This window comes from Cucurbita pepo, chromosome LG01, assembly GCF_002806865.2.
Source record: "Cucurbita pepo subsp. pepo cultivar mu-cu-16 chromosome LG01, ASM280686v2, whole genome shotgun sequence".
Taxonomy (NCBI): Eukaryota; Viridiplantae; Streptophyta; class Magnoliopsida; order Cucurbitales; family Cucurbitaceae; genus Cucurbita; species Cucurbita pepo.
In genome coordinates, this window is record NC_036638.1 from 6127198 (window position 1) to 6146604 (window position 19407).

The following is a 19407-nucleotide window of genomic DNA, read 5'->3' on the forward strand; positions in this document are numbered from 1 at the left end:
AATTTTAATCTATTGAGTTGTTTGTCATGACATGTGTGTTAGCATTCGACTATGAAAATACTAAAAGGCAACTTAACCATGGTTCACTCGTTGTGAAGGTACATTACATGTCTTATTTAGTTAGATAGGTATCTCACATCACCACTCAATTTAAAAATTCTAACGCAAAGAACAATAAAATGTTGTCTCTTTATAGTTAATTTTAGGATGAAACTATCATCAATCTTTGAAACAAGTAATTGGTGTCTTATTCATTGAGCGAAACTCAAATATGTAGACGTTAAGTGTAATAACCCTGCGTATTTTGGTTGGGTCTTGGCGTTGAACATAAAAGAGGAAAGGAAGGACGATATTTCAGTATTTGAGGGGAGGAGAAGGCATGGCATGTCAGTTTTAATGGTACCAAACAAGAAAGCATCTTTGTTTTTGTAATGTTTTTCACATTTGGGTTCTACCCAAAGGTATCCCAATAATACACCCAAAACTGATATAAGCCAACAAAAAAAGGAAAATACTGATTCAAATTGAAAGGACAACAATTGGAGTTTCAACAAATGGTGACAAACCCTAAAAGGTTCAATAGTAACCATGTTTCCTCATCGAGGCTTTTTGTTGTCCACTTAAAAAACTATTCAATCACAATGTCAGAGAATTCAGTAACATTTTTTAAATTTTTACACCAACTTTGCTTCACTTGATGCGATTTGACAAAAAAAAACCTCAACCGATAATTGGGAGTTTCTCGATCAACTTTACCGAGGTATAATCAAATAGATATTCATAAACAAGGGCTACATTTTTATTCAGCATGTGAACAAAAATGAATAATTGGGGTTTGGCCTACTCTGTATGTCCACATCCTAAATTTAGAATTTGTTAAAAGGATCACACTCCAAATCTAGAATGGCTCAAAATTTGTAACCTTAGCTTTCTACCTACTAATTAGGATAAGATAATACCCTTTATTTATTATTATTATTATTATTTTTTTTTTTTGCTAAAAAAAACTCAAATAAAAACTCGATAATGATGATATGATGAAGTCCCAAAGGCTAAAACCAAAAGCCTAACATGAATGATCAAATCATTTCATTCATATCATTCATATCATTATAACAAAGGAAAGATCAATCAATCTTCAAGCACCAAACTATACGAGGAGGAACATGTATGAATAAAAAAACGAACGAACGCGAACGAAAAGAAAACTAGCTTCAACTCATGGCTTACGTATCCGTTAGAGTGTTAACTTTATAACCCACCCCTATAAACCCTCATCACAAGTAAATCCCCTACCAACAGTTTTTTTCCAAGACATAAAGGTTAACTCCCACAAAATGTGTGCTTTACATGATGGTGTCTGTCTCGGTGCGCTACTGTCTTCCTCTCTTTGTGCTGCAAGAGGGGCATTTGTATTGCTTGATATTGTCTGCCTTAGCTGGTGTTATCCTCACACATTTTCCATGGAACCACCTCTCGCATATGTCACATCCAATCCAAAATTCATCTGCGTTGTAGTTCCCTCCACAGCTCCCACACAGAGTATCACCATGCTCATCTTCCTCCTCTACATAACTCTCATCCAGTAGCTTTGGATTGCTGTTTCTAATCGACCCGTCCAGTGATCTCTGCAAGAGAAAAGTTGGTTGCTATCTATCCTAAACTTCTCAGTCAAAGGAAAAGGCATAAAATAAATATCGCAGCACTTCACCTTTGTGCTGTTTCTGGATTTACTTCCACTGTCCATACTGGGTTTGTCTTTAACAGCTTTCCTTCCAGACGCAACTTCAAATAGAGTGGGTAGATCATTAATCATACTAAACAGCCGCTTCCTGTGGAAAGGCGAGACCACAATTTTTTATACTATTAGATCAAAGAAATTGTTCTGTGCTGGTCACATGAACGACAAAAGAAAGTAACAATGAAGTTCATGCTCTCTTCTGTTAAAAAGTCATGTAGATCAAGGTTATGTTAAATTGCCTGGAAATATGCAATGCTCTACACTCGTTTACAGACAAATATTTAGTTGGTTCAATGAAATAAAATATTTTATCCACAAAAATAAAGAGCACCAAAGATTGGAACTATTTATAGTTAAACTTCAATGAAATGGAAACAATCACCGCAATGAGAGAGAACACAATGAATCAGAGCGTGAGTTCGAATATCGCTGTTGAACTACTATAGTACAAAATTGTAAAACAGGGCAAACCACAAATGTGCTAGAACACTAGCCTAAAATCTATGCTCTTACATGAGCTTGAGCTAAAAGAAAAATGAACATTCTCTCATACACATAGCGACAGTTTAAACTGATAGAATTCTTGCATGAAATATCAAAGCAAATACAGAAGGAACCAAAATCACAAACTATCAAAATTTTCAAGAGGTTCACTTCCTCCCCAAAACAGTCGACTATTTTCTTGCCATTCTCACTCCTCTTTTTCTCCTCTGTAACTCCTAACGGTACTACAAAATGGTCGGCCCATGCCTCACAAACTCTTACTAACAGCACTTGCTAAAAAGCTCACGGACACACACCCCCTATTCCCCTTTCTTATTTACATGTCTACTCTCATCATAAACGTGCCCTATACATTCACACTTCTTACTGTTGAGATTCACCTTGCCTATTAGAAACAATGTGTTATTTGCCTCACCTGAGAATGCATTAATTATACATCTTTTTCTAAACCGTTAGTGAAGCACAAATGCAGGTCTAGGCATAGTACAACTTTTCTTTTTTTCTCCTTAGAAAGGACTTGGAATTTATTGATTTCATAAGGAAAATCTATAATGAAATGTTTCGTATTCGATGACCACGAAACTGCAGACCACAGACATCACAAAATATATGTCCTCTCAGACAAACAAAAGCTTTTTCTGTCAACTACAGCTTTCACCCTTCACTTTTACCAGAAGCTCAATATGACCACCCAAAAAATGAGAGATAGTTAAACTTAATCAAGATAGACCCAATCTATGTACATGAAAGAAATACCACATTGTAGGAAAGGTCCTATCGATTGCTACACTTAATATCCACTTAACAAATAAAGTTCCTATAATTAACAGTAATAAAAAAATTTAGAATAGCAATTATCCATCGAAAACAGAAAAAGAATAATTTAAATAAAAACAAACTTCAGGCAGACATTTCCTTGCATTACATGTTGGTGTAGGAAATACAGGGAGAGCCCAGGAAAAGGCAGGCAACTAGGTAGAAAGTCAATAGTAAGAGCAAAATATTTATGTTTCTTGAAGCTTTGACACAAGGTAAAGTGAATAAGACATTGATGGACACGTAGGCAAAGTTTTATTATCGAAAAGAAGTATTAAGGGACAATGAAATACTATTATCATAATTATGTTATACATGATGATGTTTCATGTTTTCTTATTTTCTTCTTCATTAGCCTTACCCACTAGTCCTTGACTACATTAAGTCAGGGTCATCGACGTGACCATGATGATCAAGGCACGGAGACTTAAAATTTCACTACATGGTTCACATCAGACAAGGTTTTTCGGTGTCAGAAGTTTGTACCAAGTTTGTTGGATAGAGACATCTAGTGGAAAGTCTGGTTCTCTTATGTTGATTTGGAGATCAAAGCTACCGAGAAATGATTTCATTATTGTAAATGTCCTACAAGAGATGGAAACAAGCAATCTCTTTCAAAGAAGAAAGTTTCATTTCCAACGGGCATGTGTTCTGTAAGGTGGAATTAGAATCAGCCCCTCATTTATTTTCATAGTGCCAGTTCACAAGAAGGTTGCCTGCTTAGAGTAAGCTTCATTTGGCCATATAAATTTAAGGAAACCATCTTGCAAACATTATGTTTTTAGATGCTAAAGACGAGAGATGTTTTGTTGGTTAAGGGAATTATTGCCATTTTCAGGAGGTGAAGATGGAAGGAAACAAAAAAACTTTTTGGAGCAGAGGTTTTAAACTCTCCAAGGAAAGAGGCTCGGGAGTCCAGGACCACCACCAACAACTAGTGTATGTAAGAAGTGTGCAAAGGGAGTGATTGTGTGTAAAAAATGTGATGTTGGTTAGAACGGATGGGGCTCACTTTCAGTTTATGTTGGTCTTTCACTTTTGGCTACAAGATGCGGTGCTCCAGCACCTGGATGGTTCTCCTTTCGAGGGGCGAGCCTTAGTTGTATGGATCAATCCAGAATAAGGACTTCAGGGAGGATTTGGTTTAAGAGGAACCAAATAGTTTTCAAGGTTTTGAAGACCCCACCTTCACGGGCTTATGGGACTGGGAAACCTTTGCTTCTACAAGGTGCACTCTCCAGCAACTTCTGGGAACCTTTGTAGGACAGGTTTCAAGTTAAATTAGAAAAGACGATCCACCCTTTTTTAATGATAAACCAAACATTCATTTGGAAAAACTAGAAGAAAACAAGGGAACACAAAAAAGGACCCCACAAAAAGGAGCCTAATAATAAGAAGGAACTCCAATCTAGAGAAATAAGACTTAAACAATAATTACAAAATAAGTTTGTAATCAAAGCCCAAAGAGTAACATGAAATCTAACAAGGAATTAAACAAAACCTAGCAATGTCTCCAACTCTACGAAGATTCTATTATTCCTCACACCCAAAAGACACCCATAAAATAGCACAATCCCCAACACAGCAGAAACATGATCCTTTATCACCAGGGGGTGGAGAAGAAACTCCTTGATAATCTATGAAGACGTAACTCCAGATTGCTCCTTTGAAATCACATCTCTAAAAAATATGATTGAGTTGCTCGGCCGCTCTCTTGCACACAACACAACAAAGCAACCTCCCAAATTGAACACCTTACCCAAAATCTAATCCAAGGTGTAAATTGTTTTATGTATAACGTACAACACAAAGAACTTAACCTTCTTGAGAATTCTCTCACCTTCCACACTTAAGAATAATTAGAAACCCTTGACAAAGAGAGACTAACCAAACAGTGAAAGAAGGAAGTGCAGAAAAAGCCTTAGGCAAACAAGGACTCCAAAGGCGAACATCCCTCTTCCTAGGGCTAAAAAAAACCTCTCCAATCTAATATGAGAAAGCCAAAACATCTGCAGTTTACTGATTGAACAAAGGAAAGTGAATCCCCAACAAAGAAGAGAGAGTTCTTGGACGAAGAAAGGGAATGGTAGGGTAAAGGGTCTTTCCCTCACCAGTTATCCTTCCAAAGAAACAAATTGAGAAAGTACAAGATGCTCAACAGAAATATCTTTCCATGAGTTTCTTGCTAATCCACCAAGGTCCAACGGCATACACCACCTCACAAGAGGAGAACTTTCTCCACATCAATACCCTACCACAAGAAATCCCTTATAAGAATCTCTAAGACTTCGCTAACCGCACAAAGAACTCTAAATGGAGACATAAAATAGATCAAGATGTTGCTCAAGACTGATGGAAAGAGAGTATGTCTACCACGTTTTGAGGAAAAACTTTTCTTCCAAGATGCAAGCCTCTTATAAACTCTTCTTATGCCTGGTTCCCAAAATTCTGGGTCAATTATTGTTGAACAACTGTCCTATATACTAATTCTACCTCTCAAGAGCTCCCGCAAAGATTATCTTTAGCATGGAGAAGATGATTAGAGGGTTCATTGGAAGGGAGATATATATAAGTTGAGTAGGCATCTGGTTAAATGAAGTGAGATAGGACTCAGAGTGGGGGGTGCTCTTGCATAGAAAAAGAGCACTCCTTATGAAATGGTTCTCGATAATGGAAGGAAAATTCACAAGAAGAATATGCCTTACGGAGAAATGTAATCCTTATTATTTATGGCTTGGTCCCAACGAATAGCTTGCAGTTTTCAGAAAAAAAAAAAAAAAAGTTGGTGAAGGCTAATAGTTGTGGAGGGGATACTCAAGGACAAAGAAGCCCTCCTCGACTATTAACTTCAAATGTGGATAATGGAAGTAAGATTCATTTCTGGGAAGACAGTTGGATAACTCCACCATTTTAGTTAATTCCTTGCATACCCTAAACCTCTTCAACCTATTCTATAATTACTCTTCTCTGTGAAGTCAAGGAAGAAAAATTTTGGACCCATAACAATACTGAGAAGACTTCTCTGTGAAGTCAGCCAATGACAACCAATCTCGAGAAACTCTCTTTCTGAACCAGAATCTTAGTAAGTAAATTCTGAGTGACTAGGGATGAGGGGAGAGTGGGCCAGCCTGTCTTAAGGCCCCAAAAGCATTTTGTCTCTAGGTTTGTTGTTGACGACAATAAAATAATTTATACCAATGATTCATTCCCCAATCATTTTCTCCAACAATGTTCAAAGCTCTTCGCAAAAGGAATCGAACCTAGGACATCTCAATCCAACTATTTAAAGATTAACCTTGGTTGCAACACCCTTTCTCCTCTTACTGAGGTCGTTGGCAATGAGAGACGCATGCATCCAGCCCAAAAATAACTATCCACAAGTATGTATTCATGAGCCCTAAAGTAACTAGCCACAAGTATGAAGCCTTCGTGAACCCAAAAATAACTAGCCACAAGGCAAATAGAACACTCGGTAGGGAAGCTACAAGTGTGAAGTCATGAGCCCAAAAAGCATACCATCCGCAAAAAATGATCCACTATTTCTTATTAAAAAAAATTAAAATAGAAGAAACATCTATTTTGAAGAGCATGTTATAGCTTGTTATTATGAAGAGCATTTTACAGCTTGTGATTTTAAGGTCAACAAAAACACCAATACCCTACCAAATACACATTCAAATAGCACTTTTTCGTGACCTACAAAAGAAAGTTTCAGCTATGATTTATGAATGTTAGAGACAGCTGCATACACACTCAGAGTGAAAGCAAGAAAAGGTAGAAGAAGTGAAGCAAATTGGAAGGAAAGACTGCATGTTTGTAACAGTTAACACAGGTGATTCTGTGGCCAAATTCTTAACTATACGCATAATGCAACCATATAAGAGATTTTTCATTACAGTGGCGAGAAGAACATGATCTTCTCCACTTTCCTAACTGACAGTATACCACAACAGAATAAGAGATCAAATCCAAGTAGATGGGCCCTAGTCATCAAACAAACTAGGATAACAAACATACCCAAGAAGGTGCATTTAATTGGAATGCATGAGTGCTAAACACATTGTACCAGTGCAGAAGGATGTGAGAGAGAATTTTTTTAAACAAGAGATTATTGAGGTCACAAGTGGCAAACCAAACAATCCCACATGCTTCATCGTGAATTCAAGATCCAGTAGATATTCCTATATTCTGGAAGTTATATAACTTACCGCTCATTACGGTTGAGTCGAGCACCAAAATAGAACGCCACTGAAAGCAACCAACAATCGCTGTGCACAGCCACCAGCGAAAGCCAGTCTCTGCGCTTCATCCCATCTCTTGCAAAATTGATCCCCAACGCGGGCTCAGGGAGCTCGGATGGAACTTCCTCGGCAGGCAAAGTCACCNAAAAAAAAAAAAAAAAAAAAAAAAAAAAAAAAAAAAAAAAAAAAAAAAAATCACCATAAAGAACAAACCCCAAAATTAGGTCAAAAGGCGCACAAAACCGCAAGTTTCTCTCACTAATTTTGAGTAATGCCCCCATCAAACGCTCGTCAAAAAAGCATAGCAGAACAAAATGAAAAGACAAATAACTATTTCTACAAAAGCAAAACAAGATCCTCCCCCTAACGAGACTATCATTCCCCCTCGATTCTCCGGTCAACCGANAAAAAAAAAAAAAAAAAAAAAAAAAAAAAAAAAAAAAAAAACCAAAATCAAGATCAAAAGAACCGAACACTCACCAGGATCGCAAAGCGAGTAGAACATATCAACATCTGTAAGAAAAGAAGCAAATGGGAGATCAAAATCAAGACCCAATTCATCAAACACATTCACAAAAAAGGACCCATCAAAAGCTTATGGTGAGAAGCAAGAGAAAGATCGATCGAGAATGAAAATATCACCATAAGTGAGGGCTCGCACAAGGCCTGTGCGTCGAGCGTTGTAATCCTTGAAGATATCTTCGACGGTGCGAAGGCTGGAAGAGATTGACGCCATTTAATTGATCGAGTAAATTGCAGAAGTCGAAGAGATCGTAGTGATCACTGCCCAGTGACCAGCATCGATAAACTTGGAACCTTTTTGTGCGAACCTTTTGTACGGCTTTTGGGTTTGGCTTGATCCCACGCTATTTATAATTTGTAATCCACTCTTTAACTCTCTAATCTCCAATTAACGCAGATTTTCCTCTCCGACATGCTATTAATAATGCTTCATCTTTCCCAACCTCCATACATTTTTTTAATTATATGAAATTTTTGTAACCTAACCAATTTTAAAAATTAATTAATATTTTATATACAAATTTCTATTTTTTTTTAAATTTTATATACTTTTAAAAATTAATTCAATTCTAATGTATACAACAAAATGGATTTTTACGTATTTTGGTCTCATAATAACATGATCTAACATAGCTTATTCGCTGAGCACTATGAGACAGTATATAGTTCCACCCATAATGAATCATAATATTTTACGAGCCGACTAAATATATTTAGATCGGCTGTTATTTTGTTTATTAGAACTTGGTGGGAAGGATGGATTGTAGAACTCAAACAAAAGTATTGCAAATAATTAACAAAATGAGTTTATAATTACTAAATTTATCGGTTTCAAGTGGTATCGGAAGTACCGAATTAAATCTCTGTTATCATCAATAACTAGCAATGACATGGTTTTAAAAGAGCGCCAGAATTGTCTTTCCTTATTGGCGCATTCTTTCACTTTCCATTGTTCTTAACACGCGCTCACTTTTACCTCCTTTTTAGAACTCCCCAACTCTCTTCCTCACCGTGCTTCCACTTTCCTCCTCCTCCGCCGCCGCTGCCGGAGCTGTTTACTGTACACAGTCATAGGGAGGAAAACTCGGAAGCCGACTGGTTTTATTTTCCATCGCAGGGGGACAGCTCTTCCGGTGCCTTTTGGAAGTTGGAGAGGCGGCTCCGACAACCTATGGCTGAGTTGACTCAACCGGAGGTCTATTGGCCCACGGCTCTGCAGGTGTGGAAGACGTTGTTGAACTGGTTGGCGTTCTTCTTTCAGATCTTCGTTCGAATCCTCAGAGCTTTTGAACACCTTCGGCTTCTTTCTTCTGATTCTTCGTCTCCGTCTTTTAAGCCTTTGCCGGTTGTTGAACTTCCTGACCAGGAGTTGCTCGCCGACTCCACCGTTGATATCGACTCCGTTGAAGGCGAGAAGGAGTCCGTTGGGCTTAGGGAGAAACTGACGGTATTGTTATTTTTCTTGTTGATTACTCGTTATGATTGTGGTTTTCCCACCGAAATTGTTTGCTGAAAATCTAGTGTTCTGCGACGTGTTTGTGTTTGGTTTCAATTTCTGTTCGATTTTTCTTGAGACTGTGGTATGATTGTGCTGCTTGGGTTTGCGCAATTTTGTGATCATTGGGTCTTGCATTCTCCTTCTTCTATGAGTTTATCTCAATGGTTTCGATATATGTATAAGTTTGATTAATCTTTCTGAAATTTGGAGTAGTATTTAACCAGGCCTGGCCTTTGTCTGCGTGGGAAGATTGATTGATAACATTTTGGTGAAGCGGAGACGTGCTGTTTCTTGATTAAAATAGGGACAGGAAAGCTTCAACTTCATTGCCTATGGTTCTGCTGTCTTGCATGCTGACGATTCATTTATTAGATGAAAGAATCTAGCCCTGGAACTTTCTGTGAATACTTATCTCAATTTGAAGGAACTATGTTCCTTCATTTTAGAACAGAACGTTATGAATAATGATTTCTCTTAAAATGTTTTCCAGTGCTCTGTAGAACTTATTATGTTAGAAGTTTGTGGAGATTCTGTGTGAAGTTCAAATGGTTAAAAAATTTACATTCATTTCCATAAAGGCGCACGAAGGATTGTGCTTTTTTTTCTCTATTGGGTGGGGCGGGAATCATTCATGTTTACTGGAATTCCTCTTATTCTTTTGTCCCCATTGTGCCTTCCTTTCTAGATTCCACATCTGACATTGGACAATTACAGATAGTTCTTGACTTGGATGAAACTCTCGTATGTTCATACGAGACATCTACTTTGCCTGCTGTTATTCGCAATCAAGCTATCGAAGCTGGACTGAAGTTTTTTGAACTCGAGTGCTTTTCTTCAGACGAGGTATTTTCCTTTTCAGGAGCCTTGTACTGTTTCATTTTACTGAGTTTTAGTTTAACTATCTTTCCTGGTTATTCTCCTATTTTTAGGACTGTGAAGGGAAGCCTAAGGTCAACTATGTTACTGTCTTTGAGCGTCCGGGTATGCACGATTTCTTAAACCAACTAAGTGTATTCGCAAATCTTGTACTCTTCACAGCTGGTCTTGAAGGTTTGTACACTCTACTATCCATCATATTATCAAATAATGACCGTCTATTACCCATGAACGGAAAAAGTCATCGAATCTGAAGGATTCCATTTATGTATATGCCTCAGGGTATGCAAGGCCTCTTGTTGATAGGATAGATGAAGAAAATCTATTTAGTCTTCGGCTGTATAGGCCTTCAACTATTAGCACGTAAGTACTGTTTCTGCTATTTTGTTCTACTTTAATTTCTATTTGGGTCCGGCAGAGTTTCAGTCATTAAGCTTCTAGTCAATAAAGATATAATACTACTAGAGTTATCGAATCTCAAGGAATTGAACTTGCCCTTTCCAAAAACAAGTTTGAATCATTCAGGAGTTTGAGTAGAACTTATTAACTACTTGTTTTTTTATCCCAAATTTCATTATTTATTGATGCTGCAGGCTATGATTTTGGTTTGATTTTACACTTATAAACATAATTTTATATCATCTTAATAATTAAGATTTTGAATGATTAAAAACATGCTCTAGAGTAATTTAAAACAGGTCAAAAGTGATTTTAATTCTTTCAAAATCACTCCCAAACCCACTTTGATGGAATTCTACTTGAGTCCATATTTCAGTTTGAATGTTTCAAGTGTCATAATTTTGTTCTGGATAATGTTACGCAAACCTACTCATTTCTGGAAAGGATTTCAAATATTGGATGGATGAAACCTGACAAACCTTCTAAAAAAAGTTTAAACCATTAATTATTTTCTCCCCGTAAAATCTGTGTTCGCTATATAATCTACAGGGAATACGGAGATCACGTGAAGGATCTCTCCGGCCTATCAAAGGATCTAAGAAGAATAGTCATCGTTGACAACAATCCTTTCAGTTTTTTATTGCAACCTCTGAATGGAATTCCTTGCATTTCATTTTCTGCAGGGCAACCACGCGATTCACAGGTGGGAAATCTTGAAATTCTGGATCTTCCAGCAACAGTAGTGCATCTTGAAAATATTTCAAATTGTGACCAATTTTTTTCTGTTGCTTGTTCTCCATATACAGCTCCTAGATGTCATTCTTCCACTTCTAAAGCACCTCTCGCTGCAGGACGACGTCAGGCCGGTGCTGTATGAAAGATTTCATATGCCTGAATGGTTTCAGAAGCATGGAATTCCAACCTAAGTTAAATGAAGATTTGTGCAAGAAAAAAGGTATATTATTCTCTGCACCATGTCAACAGTTAGCACAGTTAGCTTGTTCTAAGGGCAGCACCTTCATGAGTCAGATTTTGATTCTTGAGCTTTTGTATAGCTTTATTTTGTACATCATAGATAAAGTTTCATCCAAAATGTTTGAAATTAGTATATAGTATTAAAATGTAAATTTGTAGGAATCCTGATTTGTAATTTATCCATGCAATGTTGTTGGATATGTTTGTAGGAATTTTCTTTTTACTTTTACCAATAAACACCAGGAGTTTCTCCTCATTCGGTTGCTTTTAACTGTTGTGGTTTCTTCAAAATATTTAGTGCATATCAATTATTGGCTAGAAGGGTTTCTTGGAAGTTGTTTTGATCTATAGCTTGAGAACCATTTTAATTTTTAAGCTGCTTGTTAAAGTTAGAATAGCTCAAGAACTACTTTGAGAGTTTCTTGGAGGCTCTTGGAAGTTGTTTTGTTCTCTAGCAATGTCATAATTTCATACGATGATATAGATATATCATTGTATGAGATTGGGCTCTTGGAAGTTGTTTTGACTACCCACAACACAAACTCCGAGCTTCTCTAGCAATGTCATAATCTCATACGATGATATTTGTGTATATATATGTGTTGGGTTAAAGGCAAAAGTATACTCTTGGGATTGTCTCTGATGTTATTGGTGATTAAACCCTATTTCTTGAATTTGCGTCCCAACCCTATTGGTTGATTTGGAGGATTTTTGGTTATAGTCTATTTATATAGTAAGAAGAGACTTGGGTAGTCCCTAGTGGTTATAATTGAAAAGTCCAAAGATTTGAATTTTCAATCCAAAACTCCCTCCCAACAAAAACAAAAGGTTTCAATGACCAATTCTACTATCTTTTTTCTTAACATTGATAGGATGAGTCAATGAATGACTAAAATAAAAGGATAGGACTTGACCTACAAAGACCCATTCAATTCTTTCAACTTGGATGCTTCCTTGGGTTGACTTGGGTTTGAGATGTTATATTCCATGATGGAAAGAGGTTGTGTAGTTGTCGACATACAAAATTAATAAATAAATAATACATATTTATCCAAAATAACCGAGATTCATTTTTTCTTGTTTAGAAGTTTAGATTTTGACAAATGGTAACATTACATCGTCATAAAGGTGATAGTTACATCAATCCATTACTCACTTTAAAGTAAAAGGAGAAAACAAAGACAAGAGATAGAAACAAAAGAAGACAAGGAGAAAACAAAGACAAGAGATAGAAACAAAAGAAGACAAGGAATCTGAATTTGAAACAAAGTATAAAGAAAAAGAAAGTGGTGCGAAGGCATTGAGTTTGGAACAACAAAAAGTGAGGAATGAGGCAAAGCAAAGTCGAAACAAAGGGACACACCATGTTGAATGCAATACTTTTGGTCCAATATTTTAGGGTTTAGGGAACTTCGCCAACTTCACCCCTTCATAACTTTGTCTGTCCTCTAAACCCATCATTCACACACCAATTTCCAACATTGTTTTGTTTTGGTCTCCTTCATCTTTCTCTCTTCTCATTTCTAATAACTTAAAAGTCCACTTTTAATACTTATTTCTTTTCAAAATTCTGATTATATTTTTTATATTTACTAAAAAAATATATTTGAATTCGTAGTTAATTTATAGGTATAAAGTAGTGTTTATATACTTAATTTTCAAAAATAAAAAATGAAAAATATTAAATAGTGGAGAGATAGACCATCGACTTCACATCATTATTTATTTTAAATATGATTTTTTTTTTTACACATGAAAATATTTCTTCACTAATTGATAGGTACAACATGTGAATAAACCGATCTTTTATGTAGTTCAACCCACAAAAAAAAAATGTAAATCTTTAAATTTAAATTTAAAAATAAAAAAAAATATAATAAATATGGTGATACACAAATAAATAAATAAAAATAATATAGGTAATCTTTTTTTTAAATTAAGAAAATGATATCTAAATCCAAGACAAAAAGGTAATGGGTTGGTGAAGAATTAATTAACCTAAATAATTATAGTTGGAATGTATAGATAATGTTCTCCTCTTCCCAAACAGCCATGATTGTCCTCACAACATTTAATTAATTAATTTATTATTTCTAACCAAAATATTCCAAATATTTCTTTTTTCCATCAAATCCAAGCTATTTGTTGCTCGGATTTTAATTAAAAAATTATTTTAATTTATTAACTATGTTACGCTGTTTTTATTTGGTATGGATAAGTCTAACCCGTGAGTTCTTTTCTTTTTTTTTTTTCTCTCTAAAAATATATGTATTTTTAAAATATAAATATTAAAATTACATAATACTTTCGGGTTCATAAAATTTTAGAAAAACGAATTAAATCACGTCCCAATATTAAAAAATAAATGCTATACATAGATAATAAATATATTCTTATTATCATATTTAAACATAGTTTAACGAATAAGAAAACTGATATTTATTTATTTTTATTTTTTTTTAAATTAAATTTTATGAGAAAGAAAAGTTGAGTGAAAATTGGAGGAAATGATAAGTTAATTTAGATATGAGAAATGAAGAAATTGGACCAAGTCTTCATCTTACAATTCAAACACTCCAAACAAAATCATTTTCTTTAGCTTTCTTTTCCATTTTCTTGCTTTCCAAACAACATGCCTGCCCCTCCATTTCTCATCCTATTTAATTCTTTTGACCACTTCACACCTTGTGGGTTCCATCTTTTAATTTTGTTTCCTCTTAATTCCTGTCGATTAAGTTGATAATGATCTAAATCCGATCTACAACTTAACTCAATTCAACTAAATATCTAAATATCGTTGTTTTTTTTAGTTTATATTAAATATCGTATATTTTAATATAGTTTTTTAGCCATCGACGTTATTTGTTTCGATCGTTTTTGTATATTAATACATTGATGTAGATTGATAATGAACCAACCTAGACGGAGAAAGTATTGATTTTCAAATTAGACTTAGACATATTTTATTGATGAACACCGATTTCTCACGTTACAAGAAAATTTAGAAAAAATGAATGAAAAGTTTGATGGCATAAATAGTACAATATACCGATTAATTAGTAATACGTAACATATGAACAATTTTAATTGAATTCAACAGTCAATTGTGATTATTGAATAATTTAAACTTAATATAAATTAATTAATATTTTCAACAAATATATTCTTATAAATTACAATTAATTAAGCATATAGTTTAAACCATCAATCAACCATTATTAATTTATAATCCCTTCCACCAAAATTGTAACTATTACTAATTTATTACACTTGAATTACTACTTAATTTAATATATTATTATCCATTAAATTTTATATGGTAAATTTAACTTAAAACATTTAAAAAGTTTAATTAAATAAAAATAAATGAATAATGGTTTTAAAAAAAAAAGATTAAGGTCCAGAATCAAAATTGATTCATTTAGAAAAAAATTCTAATTATATAATTATTATTTTAAAGTTTTAATTCAAAGATATATATTATTTGTTTTTTTTAAAAAAAATTAATTGAATGAATACAATAAATTCGCAAAAGAAATTATGCGTTATAAGTAATTGTAATTATGAAGAATTTAAAGCGTATTAATTTAATATCGAGATTGATTTTTAATTTAATGCGTAGCTGGCGTAATTAAGTTTATTTTNTTTTTTTTTTTTTTTTTGTACTACAAAATAATTTTAAGTCTTTTTTTAATATTTTAAATTATCTGTACGATCTAATGTCAATGCAATTAAGAGAAAAAAATTGGATGCCTATAAATATGTTATTAGTGCATATAATTAAAAAGAATGCAATAAATTCAGACCATNGAATTAACTCGATTCCTACCAAGAAATTCAAGACCTCAAGTCCACCTATACAGATATATTTTTCTTGCATTTTTAATAACATGGATGAGATGGAACTTTAAGTTAAAAAATCCATAAAATTTTTGTAGCCTAATAAATAATAATAATAATATAAAATAAATTAATTAAAAAAAGGAAAATAAAAAAATGATTTAAAAAAAGAAAAGAGAAATGTAAAACGTATTAAAGTAAAACGGCTGCCAAACACGGTGTTTAAGAGCTTCCGTCTCCGGTGAGAATGGAGAAAAACCAGAAATTCTTTCTCTCTCCTTTCTTTCTCTCTCCTCTCTCTTACTTTCTCTGAAATTTCATTCTTTTTTGGTCTTTTCTCACTATAAACACAGACCCTCTTGATTCCCTCATCTCTCTCTCTCTCTTAACTTGGATCTTTCCTTTTCTCTCTCCTCTGTTCATGGCTGCAACTCCCAATGAAGTACAGCAGACCACACCCCAACAAAACCTCCCTTTTTTCTCTCTCTCCTCTTTTAAATGACGAAATTACCCTCTCCGACTCTCGCCGCCGTCTTCACCCTCATCGCCGTCGTTTTCCCGCTGTTCCCGGCGATTCAAGCTCTTGGTTCAGCCTCCACCCTTGCCGTCAGTTACGGCTCCAGAACCGTTTGTGGCATCGTCGCCGAGCAGCTGACCCAAAGGATTTTGTGCTTCCGTGACGGTCAAACTATTTTTATTGAACCTCATTTCTCCTTTTCTGCCGTCTCCGGCGGTCGGAATATCTTCTGCGGTTTAAGGTCTAGCAGCGACATCCTCATTTGCTGGGAGTTCGACTCAACCACCGCTGCGTTTCCCTGGAGAAGAATCTATAACAATACCTCCATTTTTCTCGAGAATCTCGCGGTCGGCGACGACCAAATCTGTGCCACGGCTGTCGGCGCCGGCAATGTAACTTGCTGGCGAGAAGGTAACAAAGCTAAAGTTGGATTTTCTTCTCTTCAATTCGATTCAATCTCTTCTGGGTATGGATTTTCTTGCGGAATTTTGAAGGGTAATAATCGATTCGTACGATGTTGGGGTCGAAATTCGTCGATTGCAAACGTAATCGAAAATGGGTTTAGAAATATTTCAATGGCGACCATCGTCGCCGGCGGGTCTCATGCCTGTGGATTGAATATCTCTGGTGGGTTGGTTTGTAAAGGGAACAACGAATTTGGGCAGCTGGATTTTCCTTCAAGTTTAGCCATGGAGTTCTCTGAATTGGCACTCGGTGAACGCCATAGCTGTGGGATTTTGGTCTCGAATCGATCGGTGGTCTGTTGGAGTGGTGATTTGAGATTCTCTGTTGATTCGATTCGAGAAACTTCTTTTGAGTTAATTTCTTCTGGATCGGATTTTGTTTGTGGTTTAACGACGAGCAATTTCTCTGTTCTTTGTTGGGGGCCTGGTTGGTCCAATGATTCTTCACTTTCTCTTCCTAAGATTCTTCCTGGTCCTTGTGTTCAATCTTCTTGTAGTGATTGTGGGGTTTATCCTCTGTCTCAAACGCTCTGTTCTGGTTCTGGGAATGTCTGTGGTCGCTGTTTGTTTAATGTTTCAACGCCGCTGCCGTCGCCTCCACCGCCGCCGCCAACGGTGGCGGCCCCATCACCTCCTTCGGCGGGTTTGAAAAGGGGTTTGTTGGCATTTGCTATTGTGGGCTCTGTTGGGGCATTTGCTGGGATTTGTACTGTTCTTTACTGTTTATGGACTGGTGTTTGTTTTAAGCATAAGAAGATACATAACTCTGTTCAGCCCACCATCACTAGAGCTGCTAGCTCGACAACATCGAACACGAACAACAGCCCGGTGTCGAGGTCGTCGACAATTCGGCGACAGGGGTCCCGGATAATGCGGAGACAGAGGAGTGGGACATCGTCGAAGCACGCGGATAAAGCAGAAGAATTCACTCTATCTGAGCTTGCTAAGGCTACCAATGAGTTTTCCCCTGATAACAAGATCGGGCAGGGAAGCTTCGGCGTGGTGTACCGGGGGAAACTGTTCGACGGTCGGGACGTTGCGATAAAGAGAGGCGAAACGGGGTCGAAAACTAAGAAGTTTCAGGAGAAGGAGAGTGCTTTTGATTCAGAAGTGGCATTCTTGTCTAGGCTTCATCACAAGCATTTGGTTAGGCTTGTTGGGTATTGTGAGGAGAAAGATGAGCGGCTGTTGGTTTATGAGTATATGAAAAATGGTGCACTTTACAATCATGTTCATGACAAGAACAACACTGAGAAAGGGAGCAGTGTTATAAACTCTTGGAAAATGAGGATCAAAATTGGTTTAGATGCAGCTAGAGGTATTGAATATCTTCATAACTACGCAGTTCCTCCCATAATCCATAGAGATATCAAATCATCCAACATTCTCCTCGACTCGAATTGGACAGCAAGAGTGTCGGATTTCGGGTTGTCGTTAATGAGTCCCGGGTCAGGCTCTGACTACCAACCAACCAAGGCAGCTGGGACGGTTGGTTACATTGATCCTGAATACTATGGACTCAATGTTTTGACTGCTAAGAGTGATGTGTATGGGCTTGGTGTGGTGTTGTTGGAGCTGTTGACAGGGAAGAGAGCTATATTCAAAGACGATGAACAAGGCGGGACACCGGTGAGCGTGGTCGATTATGCAGTGCCTGTCATTATGGTTGGAGAACTGGCGAAGATTTTGGATCGGAGAGTCGGGCCACCGCATATCAACGAAGCAGAGGCTGTGGAGCTGGTGGCTTACACAGCGATGCACTGCGTGCATTTGGAAGGGAAAGATCGGCCAACGATGACCGACGTTGTCGCTAATTTGGAACGAGCTTTGAATCTCTGTGATGATAGCCCTGGTAGCATCTCTAGTGGTGGAATTTCCATTGTTTCAGAGTGAAAAAAAGTTCTTCAAACAAACACAAGAAAATTTTGAGCTGTTCTTCATTGTTTATTTATTTGATCTTCATCATTCTTTAGTGATGTAAAAAGGTAGAGTTTTTTCATCTAACATCACTATGTTTGTGCATCTTTGTTCAGTACACTCGATCATGACCGAACCAGCGGTTCGAGATTACGAGACGATCATGAACACGTTGATCAATCAACAAAAATGAAATTTAAAAGAAGAAATAGAATGTGAACTGAGATTGGGTATTGGAGATTTTCCATGGGTGTGTGTTAACTGTTGAGATATTAAGGCTCATAAAAGTCATTAAATCAGACGGTGGATATTGAATAGGGTGCATAGTAAATGAAGAGTAGAGGAATAGAAAAAAGATATTAAAAAGGGTCAGTGTTGAGGGCAGGTGAACAACCTTTTCTCTAAGAAATTCAAAGGGAGGCATTAGAGGGTCCAATATTTTGAAAATTTTGGCACCCAGTTCCAATAATATAAATCGTCTTAAACTTTATGAACTTTTTGAAAGCACGTTGATAACACCATAATATATTTGAATTGTACGTTGTTTAATCTCTATTTTATTGACGCTTTGATGTGACATTAAATTCTTATTTGATCGTACACTAAGAATTTACCTACACTTTTAAAATCTAAGATAAGTTTTATATAATTAGTATATCTACCAATAACTATTCAATAACATACCATTACTCAAAATTAATATCTATTACTTAATAATAATAAGTAACATCAAGTGGTGTGGATGTTTGAAGAAATTGCAGTTTCAATTATAATTATTACATTCCATTTTTTTTTAATTAGTTTTCAGACAAAGATTTACTCGCAGGTTGATTATTTCGTGAAATTCAAGATTTTGTCCTAATCAAATTTGTGGATTCGATCAACCTTTAATCATATTTTATGTGATAAATATTAGCATCAATATTAACTTTAAATTCATTTAATTATAAAATAATTTAAACTCTTAATTTTTTTTTTAATAAACTGGTAACGTAACATTTTATATTTTTCAAGAACTTCCAATCATTTAAACAACCTTTGGAGGTTAGCAGAGCCAAAATAAAAAAAATTCAAAAATATTTGGAGGATGAGTGGTG

The 19407-nt window shown here is 35.8% G+C and overlaps 3 protein-coding genes across 3 annotated transcripts; 2 read left to right on the forward strand and 1 right to left on the reverse strand.

Moving 5' to 3' along the window:
* Positions 1-1067: 1067 nt before the first annotated feature.
* Positions 1068-8232, reverse strand: LOC111780970 (PHD finger protein ALFIN-LIKE 2-like). The gene is made up of 5 exons (XM_023661356.1): positions 7945-8232; positions 7763-7815; positions 7270-7472; positions 1712-1832; positions 1068-1628 (listed from the first exon to the last, which is right to left on the reverse strand). The coding sequence occupies exons 1-5, from the start codon at positions 8036-8038 to the stop codon at positions 1374-1376; spliced, it is 726 nt and encodes a 241-aa protein (XP_023517124.1). The 5' UTR covers positions 8039-8232; the 3' UTR covers positions 1068-1373.
* Positions 8233-8751: 519 nt separating this feature from the next.
* On the forward strand, positions 8752-11838 carry LOC111790585 (carboxy-terminal domain RNA polymerase II polypeptide A small phosphatase 1-like). The gene is made up of 6 exons (XM_023671549.1): positions 8752-9271; positions 10037-10165; positions 10252-10372; positions 10480-10561; positions 11147-11300; positions 11404-11838. The coding sequence occupies exons 1-6, from the start codon at positions 8996-8998 to the stop codon at positions 11521-11523; spliced, it is 882 nt and encodes a 293-aa protein (XP_023527317.1). The 5' UTR covers positions 8752-8995; the 3' UTR covers positions 11524-11838.
* A 3842-nt stretch (positions 11839-15680) lies between these two features.
* LOC111788218 (putative serine/threonine-protein kinase-like protein CCR3) lies at positions 15681-18361 on the forward strand. The gene has a single exon (XM_023668501.1). It carries the CDS (start codon positions 15911-15913, stop codon positions 18284-18286), a length of 2376 nt encoding a protein of 791 aa, XP_023524269.1. The 5' UTR covers positions 15681-15910; the 3' UTR covers positions 18287-18361.
* The last annotated feature ends 1046 nt before the right edge of the window (positions 18362-19407 follow it).

Bases quoted from the DNA above. Each gene is read 5' to 3' on its own strand.
- LOC111790585 (XM_023671549.1), top strand. From the start codon at position 8,996: ATGGCTGAGTTGACTCAACCGGAGGTCTATTGGCCCACGGCTCTGCAG. The intron at 9,272-10,036 runs GTATTGTTATTT...GGACAATTACAG, and splicing joins GGCTTAGGGAGAAACTGACG to ATAGTTCTTGACTTGGATGA. The intron at 10,373-10,479 runs GTTTGTACACTC...TATATGCCTCAG, and splicing joins CTTCACAGCTGGTCTTGAAG to GGTATGCAAGGCCTCTTGTT.
- LOC111788218 (XM_023668501.1), top strand. From the start codon at position 15,911: ATGACGAAATTACCCTCTCCGACTCTCGCCGCCGTCTTCACCCTCATC.